Genomic DNA, 16664 nt, shown 5'->3' with positions numbered 1-16664 from the left:
ACGCTCATTGCACATCTATTTATGCTGCAGGAGAATGTCCATATACATTAGGCTGCACATTTGAGGTCTTAGTTCAGTTGTGCAACACTGCCACCTGACACAATGGTTGTATAGCACAATTAATGTGAAATTCTGCATGGGGTGATTTATGTTATGTAGGTTCATGACTTGAAGGCACAGAACAACAACAGGATCTTGGATACTGTTTACGTGTCTAGAAATTATTCAAGGCTCTATCAAGCTAGATATCCTTGTTGTCTTTCTAGCACATATAGAGAGACTCTTCACTACTTTACAGCATCATCTTATGAAGCTTTTTAAATATTACTGTATGCCTGCTGTGTGATTTGCTTTTATCTATTGTATTTCTCATGCATTTTAAGGATCTTGCATTTCCAGTTCTGCCCATATTAAATTCGTTTCTTTTATTAGAAACACATTGATTTACTTTTTCAATATTGCATGGATTTCATATGGAGTTAATTGCCCAATAGCTCTTTGACATTGCATATTTGAATACTGGGATATAGATAGATCCGAATAACTTTATTTCTGTACACACAGCTGAACTTACTGTTCAGTTATAGGTTTTTTAAAAAACATATTTTGTTTGCTCTTGTGCTTGCTAAGAATATACTAACATCTGCTTCACTTGCATATGGCTAGGAAAGAGACCTTGGAAAGACACTGCCAACCAGAGAAGATTGTACTAAGATACACTGATGAATACTCTTTATAAATTAAACAAAAACTTTTATACTCCTGTTGATGCAAACTAGAGTTTAGTGTCCAGATAAAGGGAAGTAGTAGTCCCATTCTGGTTGTAACAACACTGAACATTGCCATTAAGGACTGGCACCAGCCATTCACATATTCAGACCAAGTAGCTACTGATAGTTTATCCATGTCCATGAACATGTTGACCCTTCTGTGAGGTACATCAGCAGCTTTCTGGCAGCAGCCTGGTCATCAACCTGCACATATATGAATGACTCACTGGCTATGGCCTGTGTGTGGCCCTCAGTTAACATCCATGTGGCCCACATCTGCTCTTGAGTAATGTAGTCTTCTCCAACTTACCATTCCTCCTGCAAGCTCCTCCTAGTTGAGTACTATCTGAGTCAGGCTCTTGGCTCATAACTTTCAAATGTGCATCTTCAGCACAAGCTTAAACACTTTCTATCTCTCTCCCCCCCCCCCCACATCTTTACAACTTTTGTAAGCAAGCTTAATCTCTCCTCCTGAAATCCAGCGATTAGTGGCTTTACTTCAATAAATTGCCTAATGATAATTGTCTCTGGAAGAGGCTTGCACAGCTTAATGTGAACTTTACTTGGGACGGATATGGAAGAATGCATTTATTATCATTATTTGTGCTTGATTAACTCAAATTGTGCTCTGTTCCAAAATTGCTGGAGGAAGCGCATGAAGCCTAATTGGATGATTGCTTCTATTCCATTTGACTGATGAAACACAAAACAAATTTTTGCATGCTGAGACAATGCCAGAGAGCTTATTTGTCTCTTGTATACAACACGACTGCAGAAACTAAAATAGCTTGGCTCTGAGCCAGATTTAATGGTATGCCACTTGATGAGTATGCATTTTAAAGCTGTGGTTGTGTGTGCATGTTCCCATTGGCATCTCAGCATGAATGGAATTCTGCATCCCCCAGCCACACTTCCGAGTGCAAAAGGGGAACACATCAGTTGTTTCACTGACAATGTATATGCAATGCAGAAATGCACTAGAATTCCTAATAATTAATAATACTTTTAAATAATTATTTTTCTGTTGTTGTGTGCCTTCAAGTCATATCTGACTTATGGTGACCCTAAGGCAAATCTATCGTGGTGTTTTCTTGGCAAGATTTCTTCAGAGAAGGTTTGCTGTTGCCTTCCTCTGAGGCTGAGAGACTATGACTTGCCAAAGGTCAGCCAGTGGGTTTCCATGGCCAAGCAGGGATTCAGATCCTGAGCTCCAGGGTCCTAATTCAACATTCAAATTGCTACACCACACTGGTTCCCTTTTCTAGTACTATATTTATTATGTTCTTAAATATTCTGCCTCCTTTAGCCATTGGATGAAGATTTTGGTTAAGGGGACAGAACTATAGAACTCTTAACAAATCTGATCTGCAACTCAAGTTTTAAGGACAACTCCCATCCTCCCGATGCTAGCCTGCTTAGAATTGAGGTATGGAGAAAGAATATAATTCCTGAAACTGACCATGTAGAAGCAACCCCAGTCTGGCATCAAACATTTGATCAGTAATAGAACTGACCTCTGCCTTTTCCTGCCTACTTGGTTGTGCTAATGTGCCTTTAAGCATCATTAGTTTGCAAGTAAATAAGTGCTGGGGGAGGTCAATGAGGACAACAGTGTCCAAGAGTGCCTTTCCCCAGGCGCCTTAATGCCAGAAAGCTATGAACAGTTAGTCTGATAGGATTCGCTTCACCCATCTGGATCAGTGGCCCTTCACACATTGGCACACCACAAATTCCATCTTGCCTAATCACTGACCATGCTGGGTATAATGGGATCAGGGGAAGGTCAAATAATATTTGATTACCAATGTCTCCCCCTCCAATAAGTAATGGTGCAAATAATATCACATCTAATTTAACCCTTTGGTGGAGTACATTTGGGGGCAGGATTGAAGTGAAGCATAATAATAATAATAATAATAATAATAATAATAATAATAATTTGCATCCCGCCTCTCCCTGTATTGGATTGAGGTGGGTTACTCTGTTATGATTCCACCTACTGAGAATGAAGCTAGTTTCAATGTGCTTAGCCCTGGGTTTTGATCACATTGGGAAGAGACTGAAGAATTGGGAACAGGCTTGGGGAAGAAAGATCACTGAAGACAGGCAGTCGCTTAACTGTAGAGATCCTCTAACACAGAAGAATTATTTCTTAATTCCACGCTATCAGTGTATAAATGAAAGAGCAATTATGGTAATGTCACAGGGACTAAATGCACAAAATGTAGCCAAAGGCTTACAAAGCTTTTTATAATCCATTGCAAATTTGAAAAATGAATCGTGGAGCAGCCGTCCAACTCATTACGAATGCAGAGATAACAAGCCCAGCATTGCTCATTCAAAATCATGTTGGGATTGCATGTCAAGTTAACTTGCATACAGTAGGTGGCACACTTGGTCTTTTCTTGACAAATTGTGGCACTGTAGTGATTGCAGAAGAACAGGAAAGTGTGGCATTCAGTTCGTATTATAAGAAGGAAGAGCAGCATTTCAACCCACATCCCTCTTCCAATACACCACTTCAGAATCTGGTGCCAGTACTCTGTAAAACATTAGGCTGGCTTTGGCCATGGGAAACCAAGATTCACTTGCTCAATCAATTGTGAAGCTCAGGGAGATGTGAGCCAAGAATGAAGAGATAGGCTGAATGCACCAGGATCACTGGTGATGCCTCCATGCCTCTCAGTTATCTCTGGTTTTCTAGGATAAGGATGGTTGGGTTGGCAATGTGTCTCTCTGGACTGACACCACAGAGATGCATCACTGAGTTGGAAGACATCCCAAGGGCCATCCAGGCCAAGCCCCTGACATGCAGCAATACACAGTCAAAGCACTCCCGACAGATGGCTATCCAGATTCTGTTTTAAAATCTCCAGAGAAGGTGACTCCACCACATTCCAAGGTATCATGTTCCATTGACAAACAGCTCTAACCATCAAGATGTTTTTCCTAATGTTTAGGTGGAATCTTTCCCCCTATAGCTTGAATCCATTGTTCTAGATTCTGGAACAGCAGGAAAAAAAGCTTACTCCATCCTGTGTATGACAGCCCTTCAAAAATTTAAACTTGGCTATCATGTTACCTCTTAACTTTCTTTTCTTTAGGATAAATATAGCCAGCTCTCTGAGCACTGTTTTCAGATCTTTCAATATTTTGGTTGCCTACCTCTGGCTTATCAATATCCCTCTTGAATTAAGGTGCCCAGAACTGGACACAGTGTTCCAGGTGAGATCTGACTAAAGTAGAATAGAGTGGCAGTACCCCAGGGATGGAAGGTTTTAGATGAAATAGAAGGAGGCAGTGAATACTACTGTGTAACCTGTTCAAAAGAAGTCACAGAGATGGCCCTGCTCCATTATTTCAAGTGGTGGTACATGTACATGACCATGCCGACATGGACAAATGCATGTTGGCACCCACTGACAATAATCAATGAGGTCCTGTGATTTTTGGTATCTGTGGGGGATGGGTGGATCTGGAATCAAATCCTCATGGATGGAGCAGGACAAGTGTGTGTGTGTGTGTGTGTGTGTGTGTGTGTGTGTGTGTATCCTATGTAAGTACAGTTGACCCTTTGTATCCACAGGGTGTGTCCTTTCTGGATGCTCCCATGGATGACAAATATCATAGGACCTCAAGTCCTGTTCTCCTTAATGTTTCTGTGACTTTATTCGTGTGGCCATGTTCTCACATTGCCATTAAGGAAAATGGGACAGGGCATCTGTGGATAGGATAGGATAGGATAGGATAGGATAGGATAGGATAGGAAGAGCTGGCTGTAGTTTTTTCTCAAAGGTAGCAAAAAGTAATTTCATTATTATTATTATTATTATTATTATTATTATTATTTATATACCGCTATTCCAGAGATCATAGCAGTGAACAGCAAGTAAGCTAATTTGCAAGTAAGCTAATTAGCCCCCAACAGTCTGGGTACTCATTTTAGCGACCTCGGAAGGATGCAAGCCTGAGTCGAGCTTGGGCGCTTTTGCTGGTCTTGAACTCGCAACCTTGTGGTCTTGAGTGAATGGCTGCATTACAGGCATTTAACCACTGCGCCACCAGTAGACTGCAGAGCTTTGTGAAAAAATCTTTGAAAACTTCATGGTTTTCAGAGGGCTATTTGCAATTTGGAACTTATTTTGCACAAAAAAATGCATGTGGTTGTTTTGCACAGAAACAGCATCTTCTTCAAAGGAATCAGTATTTTCTGCATGGAAAATAATATTTGAATGCACAAAAATGCATTTTTCCCCCAGCACAGCAAATACTGTTTTATATATACTCAACCATCTGTGATTTTTACAAAAAAGAAATCCCTGATTGTAGCATTTTCTTCACAGAAAACATTATTGTCTGCACTGGAGTTGATATGTCTGCATTGAAACTTTATTTTCCGTGCAAAAATACTGTTTCCTGTGCAGAAAATGCTGTAATCAGTTATTTATTTTTTGTAAAATTCACAGATAGTTGTTTCCTGTGTAAAAATCAACTATCTTTGAATTTTACAAATTTTGCATAGAATGTACAAATTTTACAAAGCATAAATCTTGAACTGTGATGACTTATCAGGATTCTTCTGAACAGGGATTCTCAACACTTAAATACTTTTTAAAAAACCATTTTTACCATTTTTGAATATTTTCTAATATTAGTTTCAACCTTGATGTAACCTTAATTTATGTGTGGCCATGTTGCGATCAGGATTTTTGCCAGTATCTGCCATCTGAGGCAGTCATTTTTTGTGTATGCTGAGGGCACCAGCAGCACTCCCTTAGTCATATCTTCTGATATCTCTCAGTTACTCTCCTCTCCTGCAGCACAAAGTTACATTTGTTCCATTTTATTAAAAGTACATTAGGGGCAGCTCTGAACCATAGGCTGGAGCTTGGGGAGGAGCTGTGGGTATAGAAAATACTTACAGATAAAATTTGGTCTCCCCTCTGCAGCTCGCCACTGAGGTCAGCTGGTCCACCCGCTAGGATGAAAGATACAAAAATGCCTTCGCCATCTTCTCCTCCTACAATGTTAAAACCAAGTCCAGTCGAACCTTTGTGTAGGACAACTTTCCGAGGTTCTCTGTGGGGGGAAAAACACATGGAGTAAGCATAATGCTTCAAGAACTCCCAGTGGTTTTGAGATATCATGCTAGGCGGTTATTTCAAAACCTTTTCATAACTATCAGTTTGACCCATATGATGTTTCTGTCATCAATATGCACAAGCTTATTAAACACTACTCTACTTATTATTGGAATATTTTCATATTAATTTCAATGCATAAAATCTGATAGCAGCTTCTCAAAGTAACCAGTAGTTATAGTGCATAATAATAATAATAATAATAATAATAATAATAATAATTATTATTATTATTATTATTATTATTATTATTTCTATCCTGCTTCTTCCCCCACTACTGGGACACAAAGCGGCTTACAGGAATGCTTCCCAAGTTATCTGATGTAGTGAATCTTTCCCCTCAATGTGCAAGATACCTGTACAATTTTTGTTCCAAATGATCAAACCATTCACATTATACGTTATTGAGGTATTGCAGACCAGCAGCCAATGGATCACAGAACAACACTGGTATTTGGACCACCACTGTAGCACTGATCTACAGGGCATAAGATTGATTGATTGATCAATTTTCCATGTTTCTCCTGACATGGAACCCAAGGCAACTTAGAATAAGATTAAAAAGTCCTTGATAAGCAGTCAGATGAGGTAGGGGCTGTACAGACAGCCCCTAAGTAGCAGCAGGACACCATCCCTTTCATTGTCAGATTGGAGCTGCAGCAACCACACACCGCAGCCCTGATCTGACCTTTCTGTGGTGCAAAAAGGAGCCACAAAAGACGGCTCCATTTTGTCCCATGGAAAGGGTGCCCTAGCCACTACTGCTGCATCTTTTCACTGCTTCTTTGATGCAGTGCGGCTGGTGTGGGGACAGCATGGGGGGCGGCATCTGTGTGGCTGACATGCGGATGCCACACTCCCACTCCACCCTGAGCACACCATTTATGCCGGTCTGTTTAGGCCTGTAGTGTGGTTTTGTACCCCAAACATACTAATATATATCAATACATAATCTAACACCAAACTATGAACTGGATTGTTTGAACGCCAAGACACAGTTTATGTTTTAGATGTTCGTTTCCTTTCTTGGATATCTCAGAATGTTCTCTCCACTCTTGGCTCTGGAGTAAGGAAAAACAATAAAAAATTATGGGTTTTTATCTTCAAATATAATACTAAATTATAGTAATGTCAGACTGGTTGGCAAAGCAGGTTCAAGCCATATGTTAGATCCATGTTAGATGGAGACTCATGGAGCATGAGGCATTGGCTCAGATCTCATAGTGAGCAAAAGTTTCAACTTGTTTGTATTGGGCCCAGTACAGACTGCCAGAAAGCGGCAGTCTGAGGCCAATTTTAGGGCTCAGGATTGTGGAGTGACCATATGGTCCTGAGACCTACCGCATTGTGGTGGCGCCATCATGGTGCGGCCCTGTCCACATGAGGACTGCTATCATGTTGCAAGAGTGGTGCAGCATCCAAATGTCATGGCACCATGCTTGCATCATCAACGTGTGACAGTGTGCCAATGGCGCGCTCATAGAGTCAGCCACACACACCAAAAAGAACCCACTTTTAGTGGGTTATTTTTGATGTGAAGGAGGCCGCACGGTTTGGCTGCTGCGGCATCCCTCAGGAGCAAACACGGGCGCTTTTTGGGGTGGTCTGTTGAGCCCATTACCTTCTAAGTATCCTGATTTCCCCATGTTATATCTCAATCCAGTTATATTCTGATATCTCATGGCTGGATGCCAGCATAGGCTATGGAGGCTGTGATGACCCACAAGACACTGAAAATGTAGTATTCTGAATATGACATATAGACTCCAGACTTATAGAAGGTATAAAACAATGGATAAAAGGGATTTGCTAAAAAGAGAAAACCCTCCCCTGACTAAAACTGAAAACCAAAGATGAGCTCTCACCAACAGACCAAACAAGACTGTATTCCTTTTCATGCCCTGCTATGTTCTTAAATACCGTTCCTGTCCACTCATTTTGGTGTGCTCTAGATCTTGTCAGCACATTGTAAAGTCAATGAAGCAGTCATCCATCAAAATTAACCCTTCTCATCTTCTGGATATTAAAATCATCAACATCATCATCATCTATTTTATTGTTTGTATGTACAGTGCTGTGTAAATCTATGGCGCTATATAAATAAAGCATCATCATCATCATCATCCACTTTGGAAACCCTCAAGTTTTTCTGAAAGGCTATTAAACCTTTGTTTCCCATGGAATTACCCTGACTTAGAGCTTTATCACACTAGTGGGCAAACGATTTAAATGAGAGTTAAACTAGAGAAAACCAGGAAATGCTTGAAGTTTATCACACTACATTTCCTGGTTTTCTCTAGTTTAACTCTCGTTTAAATCCTGTTTGCCCACTAGTGTGATAAAGCGGTCAGTATTTATAAAACTAGAAAACTCTTTGCCTCAGTGAAACCTCCCCCCCCCCCCCCCCCAGTTTTCCAAATAGTTGTCACCCTCAGGCTTCAGTCTGAGTTGCTGTTCTTCTCTCTTTATTCTCAGCACTCCATCTGTTTCTGTTAGCATCCCATGACTGACACTCTCAAACCTCGCGGTTTGAGCCATTCCTGCTTTACATGGACTATTCTTCAGGACAGGTAGATAAAACCTCTTAATCCAACCCTGAAATTCTACTATCCCTTTCCACATCTTGGTTAGCTCTACAGGCTGGGCATTAGAGATAGATACTTTCATATATGTGTTTTCTTTCATATTTATTCCAAACAAAAGTTCTTTTAGTTCACCCATGCCTGATGTCTCTATTAGCTAGTGCTGGCATAATTTGGTGCTTCTGGTCCTAAGGTTACCCCCCTCTGGCAGGTCAAGCCAAGCCAAGATTCCCCAATATATTAAAGGTAGACTGTTATGAGAGGTGGAGGCTCTTTAAGCGCTCACACACCTTTGTGGGTAACAGTCTTGGCCTACATGTTCAGCGCAGTTGCATAAGAGTCTAATCAATGCAACCTGTGGCCTTAACTATGATGTTCTTCAGATGTCTACATAGTTGAATTCTACCTCTTCATCTCTAGTTGGTATGCAACATTGAAGAAAGGCTAATAAAGTATACTGAACTATCCTTTTTCTTGGGATGCCAAACCACTATGAAATATCTTAGCAGTTCTGATTAATATGTTATAAAGACAACATTCAACTAGGCCTCCTAGTGAGCATCTGAGAGTGGAGTTACACAATATTGTAAATGAGAAACTTGAATAGTATAAAGCTGCATTTTTAATGCTTTACACACATTAAAAACACTGAGAGACAGTCAGCTCTCTGCATATAATAAAATAACACAACCATACATCTGAGAATGTAGACTCAAGCCTACAAAAGCTCATGCTACCAGCTTCTTTCTTTCAGTAAGTCTTAACTAGATACCTTTGCATAATGATTTTTTCATATAACCCACCCACACTTTCCATCCATTCAATGTTCTCTTATGCCTTGTCTTTCCATTTCCCTTCCTACCTTTCCCTCAGCCTTGTCTAGCTGATATAACTCTTACTCCCTATATACCAGGGGTAGGCAAGCTTTTTGAGCCAGGGGTCGGGTTGCTGTCCCTCAGACAACTGGGGGGCCGAAGCCAAAAGTTAAATAATTAATTTTTTAAAAAATAATTAAATAAATAAACCGGGACCAATGTAGGACAAAATTTTCAAATGGACGACATTTTTTTTTTAAATAAATGGAGGACACGCAAAAATTTTTGCTGATTTTTTAAAAAAATGTTAATATAAATGCATGTTTTGGAGGCTTCTATAGACAATTGCCCCCCTTGCCTGCTGCTTGCCCCCCCTTGCCCACCTCCTCCTGATAGGCCAAAGGCCCCATGCCCTCATGTGAGAGGCCAAAGGCTCCGGCGGCAATTGGCAGCAGGACTGGGTGGGGGCCGGTCCCAAGGCCTTGCCGGGCCGCATCTGGCCCGCGGGCCGCAGGTTGCCTACCCCTGCTATATACCCTCCAGCATTTCACAGAAGGGAGCAGGGACACATGTGACCAAACAACATTAGAGCATAGTCAAGATGGGAAAGGCTATTAATGAGAAAGAACACAACTAGCAGAGGCTGCAGCAGTTTGCTTTTGCTTGTGCCTACTGGGAAGGGTAAGATTGTAACCCTCCTCTCCTCTCCTTCCCTGCTGATTTAATGAAGCAGAAACAACTTGGCACTAATTGAATTTTGTGAACTTTGCATTCAATTGAACTTTGTGAACTGTATACACAATTAAGCTGAAAGCCAGTGTGGTATAGTCATATGAGTGTTAGAGTAGGATCTGAAAGTCCAGGTTTCACTGGATGACCCCAGGTAAGTCTCAGCCTCAGAGGAAAGCAAAAGCAAACCCCCTCTGAATGAGTTTCGCCAAGAAAACCCATGATAGATTCACCTTAGAGTCATCATAAGCCAGAAATGGTCTGAAGACATAACAACGACTTAACAAGTATCCCAGCCTTTGTGAAAAGCGGTCTAGGCTTTAAATTTGCATTTCAACTTAAAACAGAATGTCCTATTCAGCACACCCACCAACATTTCACAGATGAAAACTATGGGGTACAGAAGTACAGAAATTCCCTGAGACTTCAGCCAGTGCCCTGAGACCTAGCAACCTACCAGCTGGTCAAAGGTTTTCCATCCGCGGTGTAAAGCTATTATCTGATATGCACAAAGAATCTGAAAGTATTTATGCTTTGCAACAGCAAAGAAAATGGCAGTCATAAAGAATCACACATTAATCTGATGTACGTACCCATTTAGCAAGATGCAATGGGAATGAGGTCGTAAGACAGAATGGCCTGTACATTTAAAAAATGTTGCATTATTTTTTAAAATGAGATAAATCACTGCAAGTAGAAAGCTAGCATTATCAGAGAACTGAACTCATACTTTATTGTCTGCTGTTTTTTTGTTTGTGTGGAAAGGAGCTGAAATAAAAAATAAAGAGTACTTCCAAGTATCACTACCCAATATTCCTTTTACTACTTCCAAACACTACCATCCAGTATTCCTGCACATTTTAAATGATAAAATGGACTGTTATCAGGAATCTTTTCTGTCTGTTACCAGTAGATGGAGCTGATAGTTTAGTTGCTAAGTGGGCAACATCTCTAAAAAATCATTTCCTTTTCTCTCTGTAGTTAAACACACATTTTGCTCCATTATCTTTTCTTTAAACTCACTGTTTAATGATCATCTTACTGGGGATATTTTGGAGACAGATAAGCTTGAAATGAGCTTCTACAGTACCAGTATAGAAAGTTGGTCAAGAAATGTTTTCAGGAGTTACATATGGGGAAATGAAGGGATAACTCGATATAAGGATTCCTGAAGACAAAATAAGAGTTAAAATTGTAATTCCGAAGGGACAAAAACCAGGAAAGGAACAGTCCTCATGAATTGTCTGTCATCCCACTCTTTCTGCTACTTTTGAGATGCCCCAGATTCTCTCTCCTTCTCCCCACTTTCCCCCTTTGTCCTCAGCTTTCTTCAATTGCTGCAAACTGAGTTCAAAGTGCAAAAGTAGATTTCATTCAGTTAACTCAACAGGAAGGACACAAAAGGAGGGGCTGAATCTTGCCCTTCCCAGTAGCATCAAGCAAAAACAAACTGCTGCAGCTTCCCCTAGCTTGTGTGTTCTTCCTCATTAATAACTTTTGCCACCTTGACTAGACTCTGATGTTGCATGGCCACTTGTGTTCCTGCTTCCATCTGTGAAATGCTGGATAGTATGGATTGACAGTTTCTTCTAATTAACACCCACCAAAACTAATGGTAACTATGTCAAACATGCCAACAGGGATTGCTCTAGAGAAATTCCTAACATATTGGAACCCCAAAAGAAAGCTGAATAGAATCATAGCATCATAGAATTGGAACAGACCCCGAGGGCCATCTAGTCCAACCTCCAACCTCACCATGAAGGAAAACACAATCAAACCACTCCTGACAGATGGTCATCCAGCCTAGTACAACTAGGCCAGAATCCTGTTGGTGCAAGTCTCTCTATGAAAGTGTCAGATTTTGTCCAAGGCAGAACATTCACATTCAGTTCTAATTTGGGGAATCAGAGTTTCATATGCCGTGCCACTGAACATGGATGTGCATTGCACATAGAAGCACACTTTTGCACTGTGTACAGACTTCCATATGCATTTTGATCTTTTTACACTGGCACAATGTTGACATTCAGCACAGCTGTGTAACATAATTAATGCCTAACTTTGCCTGCAGAGATTTTGCCACACAGCCCTAATGCTGGATCTTGGCCCTAATGTGATAACTGTGGAGTTATAAAAACCTGTATGATTGATAGCCAGTGTGGTGTAATGTTTGAGAGTTGGACTATGGCTCTGGAGATCAGAGTTCAAATCTCTGCTCAGCCATGGAAACCCACTCAGGGACCTTGGGCAAATCAAACATTCCTTAGCCCTAGAAAACCATGTCATAGGTTTGCCTTAAATTCACTGTAGGTCAAAAACAAATTGAAGGCACACAGCAACAATGACTGACAATGCAGGCAAGTCCAAGGGAAAATAAACTTTCTTGAGTGGGCATATGTTCCATTCTGGTTAACTCTATGGCTGCTCCCTGCTTCACAATTTCACATGAGGCTCTGCCTGTACAGTTTCACCAAGTTCATTTCAGTGAGTTAGTTAATCAATCAATTAATTAATTGGCCAATTAAATAATTAAAAGGGCAGGTTTATATTCCTTTATATTCTACTTTTTTTCCATTAGTACTGGCTGCAAGGCATCTAGTGTTGTCTGTTCATGCAATCATGTTTGAAAAGGCTAGTGCATTCTCCATGGGCCATGTAGCAGCTAGTGGGAGGGTGTAGGTGTCAGTTTTGCAGACATTTGGTGAATGCACTGGAAATTTGGGTGAGAGATAGATGAAGTGTATGGTATGCATAGTTGCCTTTCCCTGGATTCTAAATGACACTCCACCTTCCCCAAGCCACTAATTTGCAGAGGGAACAAGCTTTAAGGGCATGGGAAGATTTTCTACATGGAGCTACTGGATACCTTCTGGTGAAACAGCTATGAATGAAAACATGGAGGTTGTGCAAGGTTTATATCATGAAATAGCAAAGTCAGGATTATCCATGCCCTCATACTTCTAATTTCTCTGTATGGCTTGAAAACTGGGCAGTGAAGAAAGCTGACAAAAAGAAAATCAACTCTTCTGAAATGTGGGGCTGGGGAAGAGTTCTATGGATATTGTGGACTGCTAAAAACACACACAAAGAAATGGGCCCTAGAGCATATCAAGCCTGAACTCTCCCTAGAAGCTAATATGACTAAAATGAGACTATCATACTTTGGCTATACCATGGGAAGGCATGACACATTAGAAAATGTTATAATGCTTGGTATGGTAGAGGGCAGTAAGGAAAGAAGATTGCATTACAGATGGATAGACTTAATCAAAGAAGCCATGGGCCTGAATTTACAAGACCTGAGCAAGGCTGTTGATGACGGGGTGTCTTGGAGGTCTCTTATTTATAGGATTGTCATCAGTCAAAGTTGACTTGATAGCTGTTAGCAACATCACCAACAAGAGTGAAGCCAAGGCATTAAGAGCATTGTATTTTTAAAAATACAGAATAACTCTGAGATTAAAACTCAAGAAATAAAGCTCAACCTTAAATACCTTGCATTGCATCTCCACTAGAGTGTAGAATTCTAGCAAAAGGCCAAACAGATGTGACACATGAGATTATCCATTATTAGTCTTTTTATATTTACTCATTAGCTGCTCCAGGTGGCTTTGGTGAAGATTAGAAAAGGGGCACTTTTGGAAAGGATGTTTATCCTTCTCATTATGTAAATCCCTCCTCCAAATGTGTGTGTGTGGGTGTGTTTAGCTACATTTATATGCTGTATCTGAAACATGACTGTGTTCACAGTTGAAGCATCAGGGTAGAATAAAAATACAACACAGCCCACTGTGGGAGAAACCAATGCAATGAATTACTGACTTGAAAGAGACCTCCAAAGACAGATATTCATATCAGTGGGGAGTTGAATTCACTCAAGAATCTGGCCCAAACTTTAAAGTAGCTATTCAAGATTTGGAACTTTATCCTCAAATTAGACTTAATATCTTTAGTAGTGTATGTAAAGTTTGGACTGAAACCCAGAGCAAATTCACGACTGAATTTGGTGACTTCACTGGTAACTTCCCACCAACATGGAAGTCACCAGTACTTACTGATCCTAAAACTGATTGTTAATTTAAAAACAAAAGTCATGGCAAAAAAGTAATGTAATGTGTGATTTCATTCATTGTAGTAAATTATATTTTTGGCGTTTGTTACAAACTTCATAACAAATTGCTTTCAAACATAATTTTCTTAGCTATGAGAAAAGGGCATATACAGTTACTGTTTCTCTCTTGGTTATGGGCCCACTGTTATTTTTTTTAACAGTGAAAGGGCAAGTGAAGCATAGCTTATACATCCTCTCCCAGAACATTGTATTACCACCCCCAGAATTAACTCAGGGACTACAAAGTACCAGGAAGCCACAGGAGCCACTAATCACAGAACTCCCACATCATGATTCCAAAGCTGGCATTTGTTGTCTTGTTGTTGGGGGCCTTCAAGTCATTTCTGAGATATGTTAACCATAAGATGAACATATCATGGGGTTTGTCACTGCCTCTATCTCAGGCATGAAAGAGTGTGACTTGCCCAAAATAACTGAGTGGGGTTCTGTGGTGGAGTGGGGATTTGTACTCCTGTCTCCCAGAGTCCAACACTCAAATCACCTCACCACACTGGCTCTCATTTTGACTCAGAGCACATTCACAATAACATTTTTGTGCCGAGGAGATCTGGGGAGATTCAAAGATGGAATACTGAATCAAAATTCCCAGTACATTTAATCCGATCGAATCTTTCCATGGCAATTCAACCCTGATGAAGTTCACATTACCATTTGCATTGATCCTGTTCTCAGGGTTTTTTGTCCAGTAAATCAAATGATGCACATCTACATCACACTGTTTGGGTGAATCCCCCCATCAGCCAAGGAGGATGGCGATGGCAAGCCCCTCTGAAGAAACCTTGCTAAGAATGCCCCTTGATAGGTTCGCCTTGTGGGGAATCACACTGTCCTAGCCTTGAAGGATGGCGATGGCAAGCTCCCCTCTGAAGAACCCTTGGCAAGAATGTCCCTCAATAGGTCCCCCTTGTGGGAAATCCACCTAGCTTCTACTCACTCTAACCTTCTCATCACATTCTTACTCCTTATATGCTTCTGCACTCTCACACCTTCCTTCCTTCCTATCAATCAGTAATTTATACATGTTTAATTTGTTTTGGACTTTCAGCTTTCCTTGATTCCTTGAAACCCCATCTACATTTCATTTCTTCTTAATCTTTATTCCTGCATTTTATCTAGTTTATCACTCCAGTTCAACCATCAGTTCTCTTATATGAGTGTTTGTGCTTCTTCTGCAAGATGCACAAAATTGAGACTATAAAGGTGTAGTTGTCTGAGAGTTGGACTATGACTTTATGTTTGAGAGTTGGACTATGACTCTCCACTCGGCCATGAAAACCCACTGTGGGACCTTGAGTGAGTCGCACACTCTCTGCCCCAGAAAACCCCATGATAAATTTACCTTAGGGTCACCATAAGTCAGGAATGGCTTGAAGGCACACAGCATCATCATCAACAACAACAAGAAGTCCTCCAGGGCTGTATCTCTCTTGGTTTCTGAAATAAACCTCTTGGAAAGGTTTCTAGAAGAACTGTGCTGATTTTGAACACTCAAAAGTAACACAAAGGCTGGGATCCTTTGGAGAGCTGGTGCAGCAGAACTGCCCAACAATGTAATTCTGTGAAACTGTAGAGGAAGTTGAGTGGCCAGTATGGTGGGAGGAAAGGAGAGCTGTTACTGTGCATCAATGCTGGGAGTGACACAGACTCCTGAGTCACCTGGAAAAAGACTTGGGTAAGGAGGGCACGGTACGGATGTACCTTTTGAACCATGCTGGTGGCATACTAGGGTTAAGGGACCACGTGGCAACTGCATGGTCCCTAACCTTACCATGCCATAACAATGGCAGCGCCCCATGTATACAGGTGCCCCCACTGTTACGTGATGGACACATAGCGTCCTCATGTCACGCCGCCATTGTTACATCATCATTGGTGCACTCAGGCATCACAAGCGTGATGCAAAAAGAACCCGCTTTCTGTGGGTTCTTTTTACTCCACAGGGAAGCAGCGCGGTTTGGCGGCTGTGGCCTCCCTGCGGGGCAAAACTAGGGGCCGGGAGACCGTCCTTTTTGGATGATCTGTACCGCGCCGAGGTCTCTGAGACTTCCTTACACAAACTGGTAAAAACGGAACTGCTTGTACAAGTGGTTGGTTATGCAAACATGCTAACCCATGTGCTAACTAATAAACTAATGGTCATTCCCTTCAATGCTGTCATTTGTAGAATATTTGAAAATGTTGTCAGGATGGGATGAGTCATTTTTAACCAATTATCATAGAAGATTTAGCTACTAAAATAGTCATAAGCAATCTAATAGGTCATGTACCAAAGCTAAGCATCCATGCACAGCTCACACAGAATTTCTTTTTCTTTTTTTCTCAATAGGTTTCATTTTCCATGAACAAGAATATGATCTAGGAAATAAAACTCATATAGAAAGACCCAAAGTGACTCCAGTTGCTTTCATGTGGAGGTTCAACAAAATGAATGGGGAATGGGATCACACTGATGGACCTGTCTTCTGCATGGGGTATATTACTGGCCTTTCCAC

The 16664-nt window shown here is 40.9% G+C and overlaps 1 protein-coding gene across 19 annotated transcripts in view; it reads right to left on the bottom strand.

Annotated features, from left to right (window-relative positions):
* The window catches only part of DLG2 (discs large MAGUK scaffold protein 2), a 1248672-nt gene that overhangs the window by 221806 nt on the left and 1010202 nt on the right, over positions 1 to 16664 (bottom strand). For all 19 annotated transcript variants that reach the window (XM_089512900.1, XM_089512903.1, XM_089512905.1 and 16 more), the window contains one exon: positions 5693 to 5849. In XM_089512900.1, the coding sequence (XP_089369026.1) occupies positions 5693 to 5849 (157 nt within the window). The remainder of the gene's footprint in view (positions 1 to 5692; positions 5850 to 16664) is intronic.

The sequence above is a fragment of the Sceloporus occidentalis genome, unplaced genomic scaffold (genome assembly GCF_023333645.1).
Source record: "Sceloporus occidentalis isolate IW3139 unplaced genomic scaffold, rSceOcc1.0.p SCAF_2, whole genome shotgun sequence".
NCBI classification, from domain to species: Eukaryota; Metazoa; Chordata; class Lepidosauria; order Squamata; family Phrynosomatidae; genus Sceloporus; species Sceloporus occidentalis.
This window is presented reverse-complemented; position numbering and strand designations above follow the sequence as displayed.